The 23,599-nt window shown below is 36.8% G+C and overlaps 1 protein-coding gene across 5 annotated transcripts in view; it reads left to right on the top strand.

Moving 5' to 3' along the window:
- Positions 1 to 23,599, top strand: part of DDHD1 (DDHD domain containing 1) — a 122,607-nt gene that overhangs the window by 47,016 nt on the left and 51,992 nt on the right. For 3 of the 5 annotated variants that reach the window (XM_030810658.1, XM_012504317.2, XM_030810671.1), the window contains exons 2-4: positions 12,116 to 12,289; positions 12,919 to 12,939; positions 22,645 to 22,773. In XM_030810658.1, the coding sequence (XP_030666518.1) occupies positions 12,116 to 12,289; positions 12,919 to 12,939; positions 22,645 to 22,773 (324 nt within the window). The remainder of the gene's footprint in view (positions 1 to 12,115; positions 12,290 to 12,918; positions 12,940 to 22,644; positions 22,774 to 23,599) is intronic. The other 2 variants (XM_030810666.1, XM_030810653.1) reach the window with 1 other exon arrangement.

The raw sequence follows: 23,599 nt of genomic DNA, 5'->3' as shown, positions 1-23,599 counted from the left end.
TGTCAAAGGCGTTTTCTGCATCTATTGAGATAATCATGTGGTTTTTGTCTTTGGTTCTGTTTATATGCCAGATTACATTTATTGATTTGTGTATGTTGAACCAGCCTTGCATCCCAGGGATGAAGCTCACTTGATCATGGTGTATAAGCTTTTTGATGTGCTGCTGGATTCGGTTTGCCAGTATTTTATTGAGGATTTTTGCATCAATGTTCATCAAGGATATTGGTCTGAAATTCTCTTTTTTGGTTGTGTCTCTGCCAGGCTTTGGTATCAGGACGATGCTGACCTCATAAAGTGTGTTAGGGAGGATTCCCTCTTTTTCTATTAATTGGAATAGTTTCAGAAGGAATGGTACCAGTTCCTCCTTGTACCTCTGGTAGAATTCAGCTGTGAATCCATCAGGTCCTGGACTCTTTTTGGTTGGTAAGCTATTGATTATTGCCACAATTTCAGAGCCTATTATTGGTCTATTCAGAGATTCAACTTGTTCCTGGTTTAGTCTTAGGAGGGTGTATTTGTCAAGGAATTTATCCATTTCTTCTAGATTTTCTAGTTTATTTGCGTAGAGGTGTTTGTAGTATTCTCTGATGGTAGATTGTATTTCTGTGGGATTGGTGGTGATATCCCCTTTTTCATTTTTTATTGCATCTATTTGATTCTTTTCTCTTTTCTTATTAGTCTTGCTAGCAGTCTATCAATTTTGTTGATCTTTTCAAAAAAACCAGCTCCTGGATTCATTAATTTTTTGAAGTGCTTTTTGTGTCTCTATTTCCTTCAGTTCTGCTCTGATCTTAGTTATTTCCAGCCTTCTGCTAGCTTTTGAATGTGTTTGCTCTTGCTTTTCTAGTTCTTTTAATTGTGATGTTAGGGTGTCAATTTTGGATCTTTCCTGCTTTCTCTTGTGGGCATTTAGTGCTATAAATTTCCCTCTACACACTGCTTTGAATGTGTCCCAGAGATTCTGGTATGTTGTGTCTTTGTTCTTGTTGGTTTCAAAGAACATCTTTATTTCTGCCTTCATTTCATCATGTACCCAGTAGTCATTCAGGAGCAGGTTGTTCAGTTTCCATGTAGTTAAGTGGTTTTGAGTGAGTTTCTTAATCCTAAGTTCTAGTTTGATTGCGCTGTGGTCTGAGAGACAGTTTGTTATAATTTCTGTTCTTTTACATTTGCTGAGGGGAGCTTTACTGCCAACTATCTGGTCAATTTTGGAATAGGTGTGGTGTGGTGCTGAAAAAAATGTATATTCTGTTGATTCGGGGTGGAGAGTTCTGTAGATGTCTATTAGGTCCACTTTGTGCAGAGCTGAGTTCAATTCCTGGATATCCTTGTTAACTTTCTGTCTCGTTGATCTGTCTAATGTTGACAGTGGGGTGTTAAAATCTCCCATTATTATTGTGTGGGAGTTTAAGTCCCTTTGTAGGTCACTCAGGACTTGCTTTGTGAATCTGGGTGCTCCTGCATTAGGTGCATATATATTTAGGATAGTTAGCTCTTCTTGTTGAATTGATCCCTTTACCATTATGTAATGGCCTTCTTTGTCTCTTTTGATCTTTGTTGGTTTAAAGTCTATTTTTTCAGAGACTAGGATTGCAACCCCTGCCTTTTTTTGTTTTCCATTTGCTTGATAGATCTTCCTACATCCCTTTATTTTGAGTCTGTGTGTGTCTCTGCACGTGGGATGGGTTTCCTGAATACAGCACACTGATGGGTCTTGACTCCTTATCCAATTTGCCAGTCTGTGTCTTTTAATTGGAGCATTTAGCCCATTTACATTTAAAGTTAATATTGTTATGTGTGAATTTGATCCTGTCATTATGATGTTAGTTGGTTATTTTGCTCGTTAGTTGATGCAGTTTCTTCCTAGCCTCAATGGCCTTTACAATTTGGTATGTATGTTTTTGCAGTGGCTGGTACCGGTTGTTCCTTTCCATGTTTAGTGCTTCCTTCAGGAGCTCTTTTAGGGCAGGCCTGGTGGTGACAAAATCACTCAGCATTTGCTTGTCTGTAAAGTATTTTATTTCTCCTTCACTTATGAAGCTTAGTTTGGCTGGATATGAAATTCTGGGTTGAAAATTCCTTTCTTTAAGAATGTTGAATATTGGCCCCCACTCTCTTCTGGCTTGTAGAGTTTCTGCCGAGAGATCAGCTCTTAGTCTGATGAGCGTGCCTTTGTGGGTAACCTGACCTTTCTCTCTGGCCGCCCTTAACATTTTTTCCTTCATTTCAACTTTGGTGAATCTGACAATTATGTGTCTTGGGGTCGGTCTTCTCGAGGAGTGTCTTTTTGGTGTTCTCTGTATTTCCTGAATCTGAATGTTGGCCTGCCTTGCTAGATTGGGGAAGTTCTCCTGGATAATATCTTGCAGAGTGTTTTCCGACTTGGTTCCATTCTCCCCATCACTTTCAGGTACACCAATCAGACGTAGGTTTGGTCATTTCACATAGTCCCATATTTCTTGGAGGCTTTGTTCGTTTCGTTTCTTTTTTCTCTAAACTTCCCTTCTCGCTTCATTTCATTCATTTCATCTTCCATCACTGATACCCTTTCTTCCAGTTGATCGCATCGGCTACCGAGGCTTCTGCAGTCTTCGCGTAGTTCTCGAAACTTGGCTTTCTGCTCCATCAGCTCCTTTAAGCCCTTCTCTCCATTGGTTATTCAAGTTATCCATTCGTCTAATTTTTTTTCAAAGTTTTTAACTTCTTTGCTATTGTTTTGAATTTCCTCCCGTAGCTCGGAGTAGTTTGATCATCTGAAGCCTTCTTCTCTCAACTCGTCAAAGTCATTCTCCGTCCAGCTTTGTTCCGTTGCTGGTGAGGAACTGCATTCCTTTGGAGGAGGAGAGGTGCTCTGCTTTTTAGAGTTTCCAGTTTTTCTGCTCTGTTTTTTCCCCATCTTTGTGGTTTTATCTACTTTTTGTCTTTGATGATGGTGATGTACAGATGGGTTTTTGGTGTGGATGTCCTTTCTGTTTGTTAGTTTTCCTTCTACCAGACAGGACCCTCAGCTGCAGGTCTGTTGGAGTTTGCTAGAGGTCCACTCCAGACCCTGTTTGGCTGGGTGTCAGCAGCAGTGGCTGCAGAACAGCGGATTTTCATGAGACCACAAATTCAGCTGTCTGATAGTTCCTCTGGAAGTTTTGTCTCAGAGGAGTACCTGGCCGAGTGAGGTGTCAGTCTGTCCCTACTGGGGGTGCCTCCCAGTTAGGCTGCTCAGGGGTCAGGGACCCACTTTAGGAGGCAGTCTGCCCATTCTTAGATCTCCAGCTGAGTGCTGGGAGAACCACTACTCTCTTCAAAGCTGTCAGACAGGGACATTTAAGTCTGCAGAGGTTCCTGCTGACTTTTTGTTTATCTGTGCCCTGCCCCCAGAGATGGAGCCTACAGAGGCAGGCAGGCCTCCTTGAGCTGTGGTGGGCTCCACCCAGTTCGAGCTTCCTGGCTGCTTTGTTTACCTAAGCAAGCCTGGGCAATGGCGGGCGCCCCTCCCCCAGCCTTGCTGCCGCCTTGCAGCTCAATCTCAGACTGCTGTGCTAGCAATCAGCAAGACTCCGTGGGCATAGGACCCTCCCAGCCAGGTGTGGGACACAATCTCCTGGTGTGCCGTTTTCCAGGCCCTTTGGAAAAGCGCAGTATTAGGGTGGGACTGACCCGATTTTCCAGGTGCCGTCTGTTACCCGTTTCTTTGACTAGGAAAGGGAGCTCCCTGACCCCTTGCGCTTCCCAAATGAGGCAATGCCTTGCCCTGCTTCGGCTCGCGCACAGTGCGCTTCACCGATTGTCCTGCACCCACTGTTTGGCACTCCCCAGTGAGATGAACCCGGTACCTCAAATGGAAATGCAGAAATCACCCATCTTCTGTGTTGCTCAGGCTGGGAGCTGTAGACCGGAGCTGTTCCTATTCGGCCATCTTGGCTCCACCTAGAATATGTTTTTCTATAAGAAAACATAAAGGATGGTTTGATGGCAACAGTGCATTAATACATTAGATATTTAATAGTTCAGGGGCTGATCTGGATTAGACACCATTTATAGCGTTAATTCTGTGAGAAAAACATTCATAGTTCCCAGATACAATAAACCTTAAGAATGAGTGACTGCATTTTCTTAGTTTTCTACTTCTTTCTTTTCTATCTTCCTTGTCTGTCATATCTCCTTCCCCTTTTCTTATGTTTTCTACTTATTTCTAATCCTTGCTTTCTTCTTCTCTAGAATACAAGTTCTCCACCATTCCTAATTTCCCATGCTCTGTGACTTCTTTCCTCTTTAAGTCAAGTGTGGTCAGATTTGAACCATAGGCATGTCTTGGACCCTAACTGAGTAAAGCTGTAGTGGCATGGCCACATGAGGGAAGTGGTCCTTAGGACTTTCTCTATATGCATGTATTTTGCAAAGTATAATATGGATATAAACAGTTCTTAGAAACAGACCTTTAGGAATCTTATACATAGAAACTCCCTCTGACTCTTGGTGTAAGTGTAGCTTTTTATACATAAATATCTTTTCTTTTTCTTTGGGATGGAGTTTCTCTCTCTTGTTGCCCAGGCTGTAGTGCAATGGCGCAATCTCCGCTCACCGCAACATTCGCCTCCTGGGTTCAAGCAGTTCTTCTGCCTCAGCCTCCCGAGTAGCTGGGATTACAGGCATGCACCACCACGCCCAGCTAATTTTTGTATTTTTAGTAGAGATGGGGCTTCTCCATGTTGGTCAGGCTGGTCTCAAGCTCCCGACCTCAGGTGATCCACCTGCCTCAGCCTCCCAAAGTGCTAAGATTACAGGCATGAGCCACCGTGCCCGGCCACATAAATATCTTTATCGCAAATGTATTCCTACTCACACACAAGATCCACTCAAGCATTTGTATAGTAGAAAATGAACCTTAAAATTATTTTTCAGTCAAGAACCCATGTTCTTCTTTTGATTCCAATAAAGACCATTCTTCCTAATGATTGTAATTAGGATAATGACTTAGTTATTTTCTCTTTTTTTGAGACGGACTGTCGCTCTGTCACCTAGGCTGGAGTGCAGGTGCAGTGGTGTGATCTCGGCTCACTGCAGCCTCCGCCTCCCAGGTTCAAGAGATTCTTTTGCCTCAGCCTCCTGAGTAGCTGGGATTACAGGCGTGTACCACCAAGCCCGGCTAATTTTTGTATTTTTAGTAGAGACAGGGTTTCACCATGTTGGCCAGGCTAGTCTCGAACTCCTGACCTCAGATGATCCACCCACCTCAGCCTCCTTAAGTGCTGGGATTACAGGTTTGAGCCACCACGCCTAGCTATGATAGTTACTCTTATCTTTTGAGTTCTCAAGATGTATGAAGACATAACACCTGTATGTAAGAATCCCATAGAAGGGAGGAAGACTAAATAGAATGCAGTTAAGAAAAATACTGACAGATATGTACAGAATTATTTCAGTGAAATCACAGAAGGTGATGAAAGGCTTTCCTGAAGAAGTAAATATAAAAGCTAGCTAAATGTAGAAAATAGGCATGAGCATCCCAGATAGAAGGAACAGCATATGCAAGATACAGAAGTAAGAACCAGCACAACACATTCTGGGTTTTAAGGAGGAGAGAGTACATGAAGGGAATCTGAATGTATGTGCATGTACTTACATATACACTTGCTTGTGAGTAGGCATTGGGTAATGGTGGTGAGAGTGTTGTAGAGTTGAAACTAGGGATACTGAGTTTACGTAGGAGGCTTCTGAAATAAAAGAAGCAGGAAATGATTAGTGTGAACTCAGATAATGACTGTAGGCCTGATAAACAAGGGATGAATTTGAGAGTGATTTAGGAGATGGAATAAACAGCACTTAGTGTCCAGTTGTAAGAAGTACTTGAGGAGGCAGCATCTTGGATAATCCCAGGTTTCTGCCTTGGATAGCCACCTAAATACTGTCAGCTTTCCATTCACTGTGATAGAGAATACAGGTGGAGAAACAAGCGTGTGTTCTGTTTTGTTCAATTTTTTTCCAGGAAGCTAAGGGTTTCATGACTATTTGTGGTTGAACACCACTAAAGAACCTCTGTTGCTTGGGAGGCGAGAACTAAATGAGAGCTGAAAATGCATTTTGTATTTGAGAGTATAGGTTGTATTATGTAGTAGAAAGAGCTTGAATGAACTTTGAACTCAAACTTTGGTTGGAATCTTGGTTCTTACATTACTAGTAGCTATGTGCCTTTAAGCATATTATTTAGTTTCACTAAGACTTAGCTTATTCATTTGTAAAGTTGGGAGAATGATAGCCTTTTAAGGTTATTGTTAAATGGGATGAGCTTCTGGGTCTGGAAGATAATGTCAACTGTCCAAATCTAAATCTCCCCACATGTCCTCCCCAAAAGCTGTAAGAACAAAAGGACTCCACACACACATGCACACACACATATATACACACAAACCATACATAACTCACACTTTCAGTACTACTGCAAGAGAGATGATACCATGAATTTTTAATTACCTTTATACAAGGAAATAGCACATTACAGTGGTTCCTGTTGCTGCTACAAACCTGTGAGTGGGAAGAGTTGGGTAAGGAAAGGCTTAAGAGACTGAGAAAATAGAAGGGAACAGAGGTTAAAATAAAGCACAGGCAACATCACCCTCAGAAAAAGTCCCCAATGTTGCCAAATACAAAGACAGGCCTAGGACTTGGTAATTTATAGAACTAGCTACAGGAAGCTGTATGAAAGGGAGAGGGGCCACAAGCAGCAGCTTCAGAGTAGCATTGCTCCTAGAAGAGACAGACAAAAGACGATACCTCTTGGAGGCAGGGCAGCAAGAGGAAAGAAGGAAGTGGGGATAAAATTGAGGCTTCTAGAAAAATGAAAGAGAAACAAGGCACGGCAACCCATCCCCCACCCAACAACTCCACCGTAACACCGTCCATTATAGGTGCTCCTCTTTACTAATCTGCAGAAGTGAATGCTCTTAAACTAAGAATCCAAGAACCCTATTCACAAAATGCTCAAGAATAGAAATGAATCAAATGCTACACAAAGCTACTTTAAGAGGAATATAGAAATTTGAAAGAAAGTGTTTCAGTTGATAAAACTTCTCCCCGAAAAAGCAAATGCAAAGGGAAAGGGCATCTCAGTGCTCCAACCAAATAAAATATTCTCAAACAAATCTGTGAACATACTACAAAAACCACAAACTTAGAAGCAGAAATCTAAACTCTGACATGAAAAGAAAAGAAGTGAAAAAGGAAGAAGTGTAACAAAATTTGATTGAACACAGGAAAGAAATTGAAGAGAAAGGCAAAGCCATCTCATAAGACTACAGTAATCCAGCTTTATAGCTGTGGTTTCGCTTTCTGCAGTTTCAGTTAGCCACAGTCAACCAGAGTCCAAAAATATTAAATGGAAAATTCCAGAAATAAGCTATTTTAAATTGTTTTTGTTTCTGATTTTGGTTTTTTTGAGACAGAGTCTTGCTCTGTCACCCAGGCTGGAGTGCAATGGCACTGTTACCAGGGGTCCTTGCTCCCAGAGCTCCCAAGATGGTGGCGGCCCGCTTCCAAGATGGTGGCAAATCTCACGTTCTCTGACCTGGGGTTCTTGGCCTCACAGATTCCAAGGAATGGAATCTTGGGCCATGCAGTGAGTTTTATAGCTCTATTAGAAGCCGTGGGTCACGGAAAAGAACCTTGGAACCCAGTGACTAGTGTTCAGCTCAATTAGGACGAACCCAGGCACTTAGCTGTGGAGGAGCAATGGCAAGCCTTTAGCCCAATCGGGAGGAGCAGTGGGCGCCTCGCTGGATCAGGAGCACAGCGGACACCCTGCCGCATCCAGAGGGATGGAAGTCAGCGGCGGGTCTGCAACGGTGGCAAACAGCAGTGGTGGACGGGGAACGAAAGCTCAGCTCAAGCCGTAACAAACACGGACCAGAAAAGAATGCAGTTGCAGGATTTAATAGAGTGAAAACGGAGCTCCCATACAAAGGGAGGGGACCCAAAGAGGGTAGCTGTTGCCAGCTTGAATGCCTGAGTTTATATCCTGATCATTGTCCCTCCCGCTGTGCTCTCAGGCAATAGATGATTGGCTATTTCTTTACCTCCTGTTTTTGCCTAATTAGCTTTTTAGTGAGCTCTCTTTACTGCCTGATTGGTCAGATGTGAGCTAAGTTGCAAGCCCCGTGTTTAAAGGTGGATGCGGTCACCTTCCCAGCTAGGCTCAGGGATTCTTAGTCGGTCTAGAAAATCCAGCTAGTTCTGTCTCTCAGCGTGATCTCAGCTCACTGCAACCTCCGCCTCCTGGGTTCAAGTGATTCTCTTGCCTCAGCCTCCCAAGTAGCTGGGACTATAGGTGTGTACCATCATGCCTGGCTAATTTTTGTATTTTTAGTAAAGATGAGGTTTCACCATGTTGGCCAGTCTGGTCTCAATCTCCTGACCTCAGGTGATCCTCCTGCCTCAGCCTCCCAAAGTACTGGGATTACAGGCATGAGCCACCATATCCAGCCACAATTACAAGTTTTAAATTGGATGCTTTTCTGATTGGTGTGATGAAGTCTCCAGCCATCCTGCTCCATCCTGCCCAGGATGGGAGTTACTCCTTTGTCTAGGATATGCAGCTGTTTATGCCACTGGTCCATTAGTCATTTAGTAGCTGTCTTGGTTATCAGATCAACTGTGGTGGTTTTGAAGTGCTTATATTCAAGTTACCTTTATTTTCTTTAATAATGGCTCCAAAGTGCAAGAGTGGTGATGCTAGCAGTTATAATTGTTGGATTTTACTATTAGTTGTTGTTAATCTCTTATTGTGCCTAATTTGTAAAGTAAGCTTTATCATAAATATGTATATATTGCAAAAACATTATAAGGTTCAATACTATTTAAGGCTTCAGGCATCCAGTGGGGGTCTTGGAATGTATCTCCCACAGACAAGGGGGGACTACTGTATATTAATTACAAGGTGCCCATGGGAGAATAGATTCAAATAAAAATCTAATAAGAGCCATTGATAAAAGGAAGGAAAACAACCAAGAGAATGTAAAAAGTAGTTTAAATTCAATACAGGCAAAAGAAGACCTAACATACTTAAAATTGGAGTCCCTGAAGAAGAAAAGCAAATCACTAGAACAGAACTAAATAAACCATAACTCAACACTTTTCAGAAATAATAGGAAATTTCAAATTTTGTATATTAAAAGGCCCCATCATGGACAGATTAATACAGAACAGCTCTGAGTCATAGCCTAGTAAAACTATTAGATTTTAAAGACTTTTTTCCTGGGCCTCTTGAGAGGGGAAAGAAGATTATATTATTAATAAAATCAGGCTGACATCAGATTCCTTAAGAACAGTATTTTTTTTTTTTTTTTGGTCTCACTCTGTCACCCAGGCTGGAGTGCAGTGGCATGATCTTGGCTCACTGCAACCTCCACCTCCCAGGTTCAAGTGATTCTCGTGCCTCAGCCTCCTATACCTGGGATTATAGGCATGCACCACCATGCCCAGCTAATTTTTATATTTTTAGTGGAGATGAGGTTTTGCTGTGTTGGATAGGCTGGTCTTGAACTCCTGGCCTCAAGTGATCCACCTGCCTCAGCCTCTCAGAGTGCTGGGATTACAGGCATGAGTCACTGAGCCTGGCCTAGAACAATATTCAAAGGAAGGCTACAGTAGAGCACCATTTTTAAAAACTCGAAGACATAAAGCACAAGCTAGCCAACCTGTCTTTAGAGTATCAGGTAAACAGTTTGAACACACAAGAATTTAGGAAATATGTGGTGATAATTTACTATATTTAAATGTAGATCCAAGACTTAAAACAGTGTTGGGGACATAGATGTAATTTTTATATGTTCTGACAAAGTAAAAAGAATAAAACTAAAAATAAGTGGGTGAACAAAGAATTAAGATCATTCTCCACAATATAGGTAATAAGTGAGAGTCATACAATACCTTTTAAGTGGACTGACCAGATAATAAAAGGTAAAGTAAGCAAAAAGGCGATTTGGGTTACTCTAAAACACACACATATACACACACACCACCACCACCACCACCACAGGAGAGAGAGAGAGAGAGAACCACTGGAACAAAAAATTAAAATTTTCGTAACTACCAAAAGAAAGTACAAAAAATCAAAAAATAGCAGAAATACCACATAAAGGAAAAAAAAAGAATAAGTATGAATAACAAACATGGTAACTATAATATAGAGTTGAGTTCAAATATGTCAATCATATTAGTAAACATAAATGGGCTTAACTCATCTATTAAAATAAAAAGATGTTCAAATGGCTTTATAAAGCAAAACCCAATTCTATGCCTTACACAAGAGACATATAAAACAGTGATTCCAACCATCAAAAATAAAGGAATATATAAAGATATTACAGGCAAATGGAAAAAGAAATCAGGAGTTTCCATTTTGATAAACAAAGTATAATCCAGGCAAAAACTATTCAGTATGCTAGAGTATATTTATAATGGTTGAAGCCATAATTCACAATGAAGTTATAATATTTTTTAGTATCTAGGTACCAAATGACACAGCAAACACCTAAATATACCAGAATCACTATAGCAGAATATAGTAGAATGCAAGTAGCAATAGAAACACATAATAGAAAATTTTAAATACGTCAAAGTACAAATCTGGTATGACAAGATGTCTCAAGATCATCTAGTATATTTATTGTCTCAAACCTGAAGTTAGCCATTTTTTTCAAGGACTCTTGGTTTCTTTTAATGGGAAATGATATTTATCGTTCACAATCTTTATATTAGGAGTGTTCACTTATACTGGGTTTGTCTTCAGTTCTAGGCCTTTACTAGGACATTTTTTCAAAGAGAAAATACATCATTAGTCCATACTGAAGTTTTTAATTAAAATTTATGATTACAAGCTTTTTTATTTATTTGATTTTTATATTTGTATCTCTTTTGTCTTATGCTTAAAATCTAGGTTCCTAATGATATTAATAAAATTAATACATTCATCTTAACCTACAGTTCCAAATTAGTAATACAAGTAGTATTACTAACAATATGGTTATTGCAAAAGGTTTAAGATGTTTGCAGTTCTTTTTCTCCATATTTTATTTCCAAATATGTATGTACAAATGACGGAGTTTTAAATTCACTTGAAATAATTTCTCTTTATGTGATTAAACCACCAACATTCTACATAATTAGATCCATTTGTTTCATTTTGCTTTTTACTTTTAGGGTTTTGTTATTTTTATTTTATTTTTGCTTTATTAAAAAATTGTTTTAAAGACTTCAAGATAGCTTAGCTGACAGTTGTGGTTTATTTTAAATAACAACTAAAAGTCTTAGGTTTCTAGGGATAGTGTTTCATCAAAAGTTAGCCAAGAAAATTTTTCTTGATTTTTTTTCCCGAAAGTAGATGAAATATTTACTAATATAATAGTTTCATTTATCCTGTATATGTACTAGAAGCCTCTGGTCTCCAAGGCAGCTCTAAAAAGTGCCACACACTACTACCACACACACTATTTCTAAATACTATTCTGGATTTTATATTAATATTTTCTAAGACATTGGAACTATCATCAGAGCCTTGCATGAAACTCGTTTTAACAAACCCTTAGCCTACTAATTTTGGTTACTGAGAGTCTCAATTATATACATAGCTGCTCATCTATTTTTCCAGTGCTAAAGTGATTTTTAGGCATAATAATTTAATATAAGTAAAAGTATATGCTATAGAATATGATACACTCTGGCTCAAAATCTGGATTTTACAACTTTAAATGGGCCAGGCGCAGCAGCTCATACCTGTAATCCTAGCACTTTGGGAGGCCAAGGTGGGCGCATCTCTTGAGCCCAGGAGTTTGAGACCAGTCTGGGCAACATGGCAAAACCACATCTCTACCGGAATAATATAAAAATTAGCCTGGAAGGTCAAGGCTGCAGTGAGCTGTGGTCACACCACTGCACTCTATCCTGGGCAACAGAGCGAGATAAATATCTCAAAATAAATAAATACAAATAAAAGTTTAGATGATTGTATTGGGTCATGAAAATCTGTTTTTGTGACAGCAGTAGCAAAATATAAGATTGTAGATACTATGTTTCTTTTGGGGAAGCTGAATCTTAAAATGTGTATAATTCTGTGATTTCTCTTTTTCAGAGGCTGATAAAATACCAGTAATGCGTGGACAGTGGTTTATTGATGGCACTTGGCAGCCTCTAGAAGAGGAAGAAAGTAATTTAATTGAGCGAGAACATCTCAATTGTTTTAGGGGCCAGCAGATGCAGGAAAATTTTGATATTGAAGTGTCAAAATCCATAGATGGAAAAGATGGTAAGATCAATTGATACATTTAATATATTCTACAAACCAAGTAAGTTGTTGATAAAGTTTAGTTTGTAAATTTGACATAATAATTCAGGAGGTTTAGAATTAGAAAATTTGATTTTTTTAAACATTTGATTATTCTAGAATTTTAAAATTAACTGCTATAAATATCTGAACTATCTCAATTTTTATTTTAATGTGTATGGTAAGTGTCATGATATTAACACAGTTTACTATAAATGTACAGATTGTTACAATGCACTCCCTATTTAATCTTTTTTAGTAATTTTTTAGTTATCAAAGGAAATTGAACTTAACCAAAAAATTCCTTGTCATTATATCAAAAGACAAGTTTCATTAATATTTCAATGTTCTTTTCCTGAAGTTCAAAAAAAAAAAATCTTTAATTATCTTTGTGTATCTCTCAGCTATCCCCTATTGAAAACCATATCAAGTTTTAATTTGAAACAATCTACTCCTTACATTTCTTTATTCAGCACTTGCATATTTTCGTAACAGTTAAAATATTATATAGTAGCTAAGATTGCCACGTTTTCATTGTGTGTCTAAATCTTAAGTAAACTTCAAAATATGTGGTAAAGTTAAAAATACTTCTATTGTTCCATTTACTGCAGGCAGTGGGATCAACTATTCTGGTGAGTATAACTGTACAGGTAGATTAGAATTTGTAGATTTGTCTGAAGTTTTTCTTCTAAAAGCGTTTCTTCATGCTAGCCTTTATTTAGGAGGTTTCTTGGCAAGCTCTACTGAATCTAGTGAATTAAAATATTAATTGATTTTTTCCCCTTCCCATCCTAAAACATCTCTAAAGCAGAAAAACTCAATATTGATCGGTAATTTACAGAATGAAGCTTGAAAAAAATGAATTATGTGGTTGGAAGTAATTGTTTACATAACATAATTAATGTCAGCAGTAAGCTTTAAGTTGGCAGGGGATTTTTTTCTTCTTATTGTTAGTAACACTCCATGTTTTTTCTCTCTTCCACTCTTTGCTCTCTCTTACCTCTCTGAACATATGTATACATTTGTCACAAGCAAGGAAACTGTATTTTAGCTTATATCAAATTAAAATATCATTTGCATCTAGTTGATTAAAAGTCTAGGTAACTGAGGAAACTTGTGACTTCTGAAAAAATTAGCAATTAAAGCTAGCAAATTTATATAATAATAGTTGTCTGTTATGTGCCAGATACCATACTCTGGAAATTCTAAATATATTTTCCTAATCTGTAGAATCAAATATGTCCTTATTTCACTGTAAAATTTAAACTAAAGGTTCTTACATATCAATAAATAAGGAGCAGCCCAGTATAAGAGCTCTAAGTATGTTTCCACAGATTGCCATATAATACTTTGTTCTTCTTATAGTAAAAATAGCAAGTTCTATATATCTGTGATTTTATGGTAGTGACTGAAATATTTTATAACTTCTCATCACTATTGGTCAGAATAATTTCAAAAGTCTACTTCATAGTATTTGAAGGACAGACCTTTTATCATAAAATAATCTTACTGCCATTGGGGAAGTCTGAGTTCCAGATTTTTTTTTTTCCTTCTATTAATTCTCCTAAGTCTTCTGCCTCAAAAATGTCAATTTCACCATCACAAACCCAGTTTAGCCACCTGAATTTCTTATTATTAACACATGAAAAAAATCCAGGAGCTTGGAGGAGAAAGAGGATGAGTATGAAAAATACAAGTAGATGGTTCCCCCTTCTCATTCTGTGTTCAGAACTTGTTTTTTTTCCATTTGCTAAGTCATCCTGTGGAGATTAATCATCAGCTCTGTTTCATCTCTAGATTCTGCATGTTTCTAATCTTGTTTTTACTACAATAAAAATTAGAATTTAATATGTCCTTTTTACTTCTGCTTCCTGTCTAAATGCTAAATGTAGCAAGATACTTCAGTTTTTCTCAAAATGTTTGAATTTAAATAAGACTGATGTAAGAAGATGGTTTATTTGTATGAGTACATTTTTTAGAACATCTTTGTGTATCTGTATGTGTGAGTGTACATTTCAGCTCTAGGGTAGCAATCTCTAGGATATTGTAATATTTTTTGTTATCTTTATGGATATACATGGAGTAGTAAAATTTTAATTAGTAATGGAAAATTATTAAATTATTAGAACACTTTTGCATTGTAATCTTTCAAAAATGATGATTCTTTGAGGTTCATTAGAAGAAAAATTTTTTTTTATAATGTACTGTGGCATATAAGATTAAGCATGTTCTGTTATTAGCAAAGATATGTTCAACTGAACATATCTTTGTCATAATTTTTGTTCACTTTATTTTTATTCAGTATTAAACATATTTATATCTTGTGACATTTGACTTTGAAAATTATGGGAAATTGTGTAGTACATTTGAAAATAATAACAAGTCTTAAGGAAAGAATATTTGCTATCCAGAAAACTACCATTGTTGGGAAAATAATTCAAACTTACAACTACAAAGACCAAAAAATATTATAATCTTTTTAATTAATTTACTGTTACCTCTAAGCTTCTGAAATTTTATACTTCATTAGTTTGAGGGAGGAAAGTACCCTTTCCACCTAAATTTTCTCGTGTATAAAGCCTTGACTGTTCATATTGTCAGATTTTGAATGATCCCATGTATAGTAATGTGGTAGGCACTTCTGTGAGAGAAATTGACAAGGTTTCTACCCTCAAGGAGTTTTAAGCCTATCAGAGTAGACAAAGCCAACAGATGAAAACAGTTACAAAAGAGTAAGTACAAGAAGACATAGTAGTAGACAGTCAATATTACATATTCTGAAAAGATATTTGGAATAAAGTGAGTAGATAATCACAATGCGGTGGAATTATTCACATAAGGCTTTCTGGAAAAACCTCATTTAATAATTTAAAACATTTTAAAATACTATCATCAGGGATGTTTATTAAATGCTCTAGGGAATATCAAAGACACTAATAGTTCTTGCCTTCAAGGACATTAAAATAAATAATAATTCCTTTTTCTTCTGACCTTGGCTGTTTGGTTAGGGTTGTTCTTGCCACAAACAGATCAGTGGTACAGTCGTCCTTTGGTATTTGTGGGGGATTGGTTTTAGGCATTCCCTACCACCACCAGATACCAAAATCTGAGGACATCCAAGTCCCTTTAATAAAATGGAGTGGTATTTGCATATGACCTACGAGCATCCTCTTGTATATTTTATTTTACTTTTTGGAGACAGGGTCTTGCTCTGTCACCCAGGCTGCAGTGCAGTGGCATAATCACAGCTCACTGCAGCTCCTAACTCCCGGGCTCCAGGACCCTCCCACCTCAGCCTCCCAAGAAGGTGTACACTACCACACCAGGCTAATTTTTTTTTTAATTTTTTGTAGAGACAGGGTCTCACTATGTTGCCCAGGCTGGTCTTGAACTCCTGGGCTCAAGTGTTCCTCCTGCCCCAGCCCCCCAAAGTGCCAGGATTACAAGTGTGAGTCATCATGCCCAGCCCTCTCTTGTATATTTCAAATAATCTCTAGATTATGATACCTAATACTATGTGATGCCATGTATATAGTTGTATACTGTGTTGGTTTTTGATTGATAATATTTTTTATTTTTGTTTTTTTATTTTTTTTTCCCCAAATATTTTTGATCTGTGGTTGGTTGAATCTGCAGATCAGGAGTGCCAACTGTATTTAATATTTTCCTCCTTATTAACTTTCCTTACTAATCTCAAAATGAGCATTGAATTAAAAAAACATGAAAATTTGGTACACTGTGTAACTCTTTGTAGCATACAAATAAAGATAACCCACAAAAAGATAATGACTTCGTGATTTAGATACTTTAATCTAAATTTAGTTCTCTGTGAGAGTTAAAATGAAAATTGATTTTCTCCTTACCCTACCTCCTGGGCTAGAAAATGTTTAGCAGTTTAACAAATGAAAGCCTATTGTTTCACTTGGGATGAAACATAAAAATAGAAATTAAGATGTCAACAAGTAATTTGGTAAACATTAATACTTAAATCCACTGCTGGATTAGTGTTTCACTCATTTTACATCTTATTTATCCAAACATGCATAGTAATCAGTATAAAATAGGTTGAACTGAATGGGTAAGTGCAGCACATCACTCTGCCCAAAAAATGAGTAAACTCAATTCAATCGTGAGAAAACTGGTACTGAGGGTACAAAATAACTGACTGACCAGTAGTCTTCAAAAGTGTCAAGGTCATGAAAGACAAGTTTATTGAGGAGTTTGTCACAGAATAGAGTAGACTAAGGAGACATGACAGCAAAACACAATGTGGTACCCCGGATTGGATCGTAGAACAGAAAAAGATACTAGTGGAAAAACTAGAGAAACCTGAATAAAGTCTATATATTAGTTGATAGTATTGTACCAGTGTTAATTTCTTAGTTTTGATAATTATACTGTAGTTATGCAAGATGCTAACATTAGGAGAAGCTGGATGAAGGATATGTCATAGCTCCCTGTACTATTTTTGCTATTTTTTGTTAAGTATAAAATTATTCCAAAATATAAAGTTTAAGTCTAGTAGAGGAATTAAAATGAAATACTAAAAAATATTCAATTAACCCAAAATAAACCAAGAAAAAGGAACAGAGATACAAAAAACAGATGGGACAAAGAGAAAAATAAATGGAAAAATGGCAGACCTATTCACCCATATCAATAACAAATATAAATATATTTGTATATATAAGATAATTAATACTCCAATTAAAAGGCAAAGTGACAGATTGTTTAAGAACGCAAGACCTGACTATAAAAATCACAGATAAATTGAAAGTAAAAGATTGGAATTTTTACTGTTCCAGGTAATTTCAGGTGCCATAGCAGCACAGGTGTTGGTGTCTCCGTAAAGATTTATGACATTTAACAAGTTGGTGGATGAAGTATGTATTCCTATCACTGTAGCTGAATAAATATACCCCATACTGTGAACATAGCATTTCAAAGCTCAATTAAAAAGATGGAGGGGTGCTCACCTTCTAACTAGCTTTCCTTTTCTAATCTCTTTGGTGACTAAGGATTCCCACCTTCTAGCTTTTAGTTATTATTTAATTTTTATAAACTTATCTAACTTTATTGCTCTGAGGTCCAAGAAAGATTGCCAGGAATTTTCTCATTATAGTTGGCAGGTTAGAGATGTGTAAGACAGCTTCCCTGGGGTTGGAATTTTTCAGGTTGCCAGCTTTTCTAAAGGGAAAAGTTAGTTTTTCTGTTGTAGGAATTAGTATGTCATCAGCAGCAGTAACCCTCTTTTGTGATACTCTTGTGCTTTCAGAATTATATAATGTAGAAAGTTTCTTTAAGATATAGTAAGGAAATTTATTGGAAATATTTTTAGTATTTTAAATCTTTTTCGGCCGGGCGCGGTGGCTCACGCTTATAATCCCAGCACTTTGGGAGGCTGAGGCGGGCAGATCACGAGGTCAAGAGATCGAGACCACGGTGAAACCCCGTCTCTACTAAAAATACAAAAAATTAGCCGGGCGTAATGGCGGGCGCCTGTAGTCCCAGCTACTCGAGAGGCTGAGGCTGGAGAATGGCGTGAACCCGGGAGGCGGAGCTTGCAGTGAGCTGAGATTGCGCCACTGCACTCCAGCCTGGGCGACAGAGCGAGACTCCGTCTCCAAAAAAAAAAAAAAAACAAGTATTTTTTTCATTGCTATGTAAGACTTTAACATATTAAAATTTTTTATTGAATGTTAGCATTAATAAATTAGCATTTGCAGTTGTGTTTTGAGCTTATACTATGTAAGAATTTCTAACTAAAACTTTATTTAAAAAAAAGAAAATTAAATAGTGCTTTCTGGCACTTGAATTTTCTTTAACAGTGATCTTTCTTTGGATCGATAGTAAACTCTTTTTTTCCTCTACTGTACTTATCATAGTATCCCTAATTCTGTGCTTTGGGTTGAAAAAGTTAAGCTCTGTATGCTACAGGATGTGTAATAAATAAAGCAAATGACTTTCAAGTGAAAATAAGAATTACATTTTAAAAGAACCATGTCTGTTTAATTTTGTGAAAATGTTTTAAATATGTTTCTCTGGAGGATGAAAAAAAATTTTTTCTTTGTTTTTCTGTGTATGGGGTGTTTGTCTTTTTTTTAATCCTTAAATTATACTATTCTTTTAGAAAATAAAGCCTTCATTTGTGTATCTTGGCTAGCTTTCTGAAAGCGTTTACGTAATTTTAAAACATGGTCAAATGGTCCATACATTTCCCATTTCGTTCTCTTTTAGTAATATGGAATTGGTTCACGTTAGTTTTACTACCAGATCTACAAAATCTAGTTTTTGTTTCAAGCAGTAAAGTCTCAAGTTTGTGTCAGTTTGATTTACTTTGATATATTAGCATCTTTTTCCTAATGAATTTTTTGTTTAAAACTGTTTCCTGGTCTAAGTGGGACATCTGCTCCTCAGTAACTGACCAGAAGGCACATGAAAGAAGAAACATTTTCAGTGAAGAAAATTGCATCAGTTGTCATTTTCTGCCTCTCTGTGACAAGGAAATGTTTTTATAATCCTGACGTAGCAACCCAGCTTTTAGTTCTAGTTTATAGTTTTTGTAGCCATCTAATTACATATAGATATAGTTATTGTGTCTTGTAAGCATTTCTCAATTACTTTTATTACACAAATCTTTGTATATACTACATCTGCATATTCAACAGATTTGTTACATTTCTAGTATTATAAAACAGGAATTAAATATTTTTGTATTTGAGCAGTATTTAACCTTTGAATGTCACATTAATATAGAAGGGAGTGAGGATGAAAATCAAATGTATTTGAACATAAATTTGAGCTAATCAAAGATTCTGTAATTTATTAATTGGTGAGAAACTAATTTGTAAGATTCAAGTTCAAGTGAACTTTTAAATAATTACTTACTTAAAATATAAAGAAATTTATATAACTACAAAAATTTGACAGGGAAAATGTTGACTTTAAGGTTATCTACTGATTTGCCAAATATCAAGTGTATGCCTAACTTTACTCTTATGTTGTCTGTTTAGTGCTTACAAGTTGTCACAGCATACATTTTTACTAATGACTTTTTTCATTATTTTATTACAGTCTTTTCAAAAGCGAAGTTAAAAGCAGAGCTTCCAGTTTGATTTTTGTTTTTTAGTAAAAGTTTTGTTTTTTAAAGTATTTTAATAACTTGGAGTTGAGAAAATAATTTTTTTTTTTCCGTAAGGGAAGGTTCCATTATACTTCAGTAGTGGAAAGCATCTAGTAGAATGTATGCTGTGGTATCTTCTCAGGAAGGTTGCATTAGATATGTAAAATGTCATGTATTGCGTTCTCAATTTGTACATCAGCTGTTGGCTATGTCAGTCACAAATTTGGTGAGAGTAAATAACCTTAGTGTTGTAAAGATGGAGTTTATAAATCTCTTAGCATTTGAAAATGTTATGTTCTTTTTTAAAAATTCTTTCTATGCAAAGACATTAAACATGATAATCACAGTTGTTTTTAATAAATTTAGATATCATTTGCCTTTTTTCTTTCAGTAACAGCAGCTATTTGATAAACATTATACTAATGTTTTGCTTTACTGATTCTTAGAAATCATATAAATGAAGCATTTAGAATAATGTTTTTCAAATGCAACTCATTTTTTAAAGTTAATACTAGAACAAAAAGGCAAAATGGCAAATCTCATTTAAAATTTACTTTGAAGCTCAGTGTTTTTGCTTTCTTAGTTGTCTACCACCTCCCTCCCTTCTCCCTCCCTTCTCTGTTCAAATGGAGAAGATATAAGGAGAGTACAGATGCGGCAGGTCTTAAACGAAAGCGTTCCCAAGGTACAGTAATTGTAGTTTTATTTCTCCATGTAGTTATATTCCTGGCTTATAGTATTTAGTTGCATTTAAAGCATAGAAATTATTAGTTTTTTTAAAACGTGCCTATTGTACTATTTTGTTTACTGCTACTTTATTATATGTATAAATATTGGTAAACAGTGTGTATAGTCCAGTAACAGGATATTCAGATGTTCCCCAACATTAAAATGGTTTACTTTAAGATGATATGTGGATGATTTAAGGAGGAAAAGAATTTTTCTGGCTTAACACTCATCTCTAAATATCTTGGTCTCATAGTTTAAGGTTTTAAGCATCTGTTGCTCACAACTATTTTAACAAAAATGTCGTTTAGAAACATATAAGAGCTTGAAGTAGTGGCATGGAGCAGATATGTAATTAGAAAAGTGATTGTTAAACCCTTGCAAAAGATTTTTTTACTTTATGAAAAGTTCTTTTATTTAAAAAGCTGACCTTATACATTATTTTCTTGGAACTGAAGATATAATTTATGTTTATTATGTTAATTGAATCTTGATCTGGTGTACAGTGTTAGTAATGTGCTGTGGCAGGTAAGTAAAATATAAATTGGTTTTTCATAAACTTTTGAAGTTGCACACTTACTATAACTAAGAAGTACAAGTCCTCATAATGTACTTGTATCCTAGTAGGGAATAGGTTTTCATAAAAATGTCTTATGATCATACATCTTGACCAGAGCTATATGTTTTTATATTTAGCTTGAGGTTATTTTCAGCCCAACTTTAAATCAGAAGAGTTAGACTCTGCCAGTAGCTAACTCTGTGGCAGGTCAGTTTGTCTCTTTGTACCTCTGTATTTTTGTAAGTAAAATGAGAGATAATATTTTGCCTTGAAAGAATTTTGAGAAAATAAGCATAGTGATTTGAAGGTACTTAGCTTTCTGAAGATGGGTATGTTAATTTTTCCTACCTATATAACAGAGCTATAAAGGAAAAGCTTAAGGCCCTCAAAACATAAGAATTATCAAATTATGAGTTGATAAGTATGTTATATCAGTTTCTTCACTGCTTCCACAAACATTGCTGTATTTGTGGTATGTGCCAGACACTGTGATAGGACATTCTGTTTGGTGCTAGGGATATAAGAAATGATCAAGACACATTCCCTGGCTCCTGGGGCTTATGAATTCCTAAAGAAAATAGGTTTGGAATTTTTTTAAGGCCTCATTTTCGCCAAGCATATCCCCAGTTACAGAAATGCAGCAACCATACTGATTTTTTTTTTTTTTGAGACAGGATCTCTCTGTGTTGCCCAGGCTAGAGTGCAGTGGCATGATCATAGCTCATTGCAGGCTTGACCTCCTGGGCTTATGCGATCCTCCTGCCTCAGCCTCCCAAGTAGCTGGAACCACAGGCACGTATCACCGTGCCCAGCTAATTTTTTAGTTTTTTTTTTTAGAGACGGGGTCTCATTTTTGTTGCCCAGGCTGCTATCAAACTCCTGGGCTCCAGTGATCCTCCTGCCTCAGCCTCCCAGAGTGCTGGATTACAGGCGTTAGTCACTACACCCAGCCAACCATACTGATTTGAACATCATGGCAGAAAAACACTTCCTTAATTTTGTATTACTAAAATATCTTTCAGTTTTGGATTTCTGCTATGATGAGCAACATCCAGTAATTATTGGCTTTACTATCCATTCCAAAAATACCTCATTTGCTAATAGATTATTTTTTTCCCAGTTTAAAGGTAAATTTTTTTCCCCTCTGAGTCTTATTTTGTCTAGCACTTAGTGAATTTTTTTTTTTTTTTTTTTTTTTTTTTTTTGAGACGGAGTCTTGCTCTGTAGCCCAGGCTGGAGTGCAGTGGCGCGATCTCGGCTCACTGCAAGCTCCGCCTCCCAGGTTCATGCCATTCTCCAGCCTCAGCCTCCTGAGTAGCTGGGACTACAGGCGCCTGCCACCATGCCTGGCTAATTTTTTTTTGTATTTTTACTAGAGACGGGGTTTCACCTTGTTAGCCAGGATGGTCTCGATCTCCTGACCTCGTGATCCGCCTGCCTCGGCCTCCCAAAGTGCTGGGATTACAGGCGTGAGCCACTGCACCTGGCCACTTAGTGAAATTTTTACAAATCCTTTGATATTTTTAGTAAAATCAGTAGAAGAAACTGAAGTTAAGTTGCTCTGTCAAAGCTATTGAGGGCTTGAGGTACATATGCCTTAGACCCGATGAAGAGTCAGCCACATCACCCGGGAAAGCAGTTGTTTAATTATCAAAACACATAGAAGCTGTATATTAGAGGTCAAAATTATGATAGTTAAGTCACTCAGTGGTTTAAAAAGTTGCCATTCCCTGTAGCAGGATTATTTGTAAAATAAAGTCCCTATCCATTACTTGCTTCACATAACTTTTTTTAATGTGAAATAGTGTTTTATTGAATTAAGTTCCATATCTGAGTTTGTTAGATAACATTGATTTTAAAATCTGAGTGTTATAATTTTTCAAAGTTTGTCTTGGAGACCTTCAAATTAGCTTTTCCTTTTTGCAATAGCTGTTCATAGTTTCAAGTTGAGTCGAAACCATGTGGACTGGCACAGTGTGGATGAAGTATATCTTTATAGTGATGCAACAACATCTAAAATTGCAAGAACAGTTACCCAGAAACTGGGATTTTCTAAAGGTAAAATTGTTAAATATTACTAGAGCTTATCAAAATTTTGGGAATCTTTTTCTCTTATATTCAAAATAGACAATTCATATTGTTTTTAGTATGTTTTAAATATATTAAATTTAGTGACAGATTCCTTTTTAAATGAAACTTTTATTAAGTTGATTGAGTTGACATGTGTTCATCAAGGAATAATTATATATTTAGAATGATTTGACAAAATTAATAAATATCTTTTATACTTCTAAAAGCACGAAAGCTGTTAAACCTAAAATGTGGCAGTTGAAATAATAGTGTCAAGGAAGATGAGGACTGAAAGTTTTCCATTGTATTTAGTGACCTGGAGGTCATTGGTGACTTAGATGGATTGATGGGGCAGAAACCAGATCGGCATGGGTTGAAGCGTAAGTAGAAGGTGAAGCAATGGAAGCAATGAGAATAGACAACTCTTTTTTTTTTTTCTTTTATTTTTAAGATGAGATCTCACTGTGTCCCCCAGGCTGGAGTACAGTGGTGTGATCATAGCACATCATAACCTGGAACTAATTCCTGGGCTCAAGCAATCCTCCGAACTCAGCCTCCTCAGTAGCTAGGATTACAGGGATGCATCACCATGCCCAGCTAGTTTATTTTATTTTTTTTTAGAAACAGAGTCTCTTTATGTTGTCCAGGCTGGTCTCAAATTTTTGGGCGCAAGCCATCCTCTCGCCTTGGTCTCCTAAAGCTCTGGGGTTACAGGCTTGAAATACAGTGCCTGGCCTGACAACTCTTTAGAGAAGTTTGAGTAAATGAAAGAAAAGAGAGAATGATACCTGGGGAAGATATGAGAGCATTATCA

Source organism: Nomascus leucogenys, chromosome 1a (genome assembly GCF_006542625.1).
Source record: "Nomascus leucogenys isolate Asia chromosome 1a, Asia_NLE_v1, whole genome shotgun sequence".
In the NCBI taxonomy this organism is placed as follows: Eukaryota; Metazoa; Chordata; class Mammalia; order Primates; family Hylobatidae; genus Nomascus; species Nomascus leucogenys.
The sequence above is the reverse complement of the archived record's forward strand: the minus strand, read 5'-3'. Positions and strand labels throughout refer to the sequence as shown.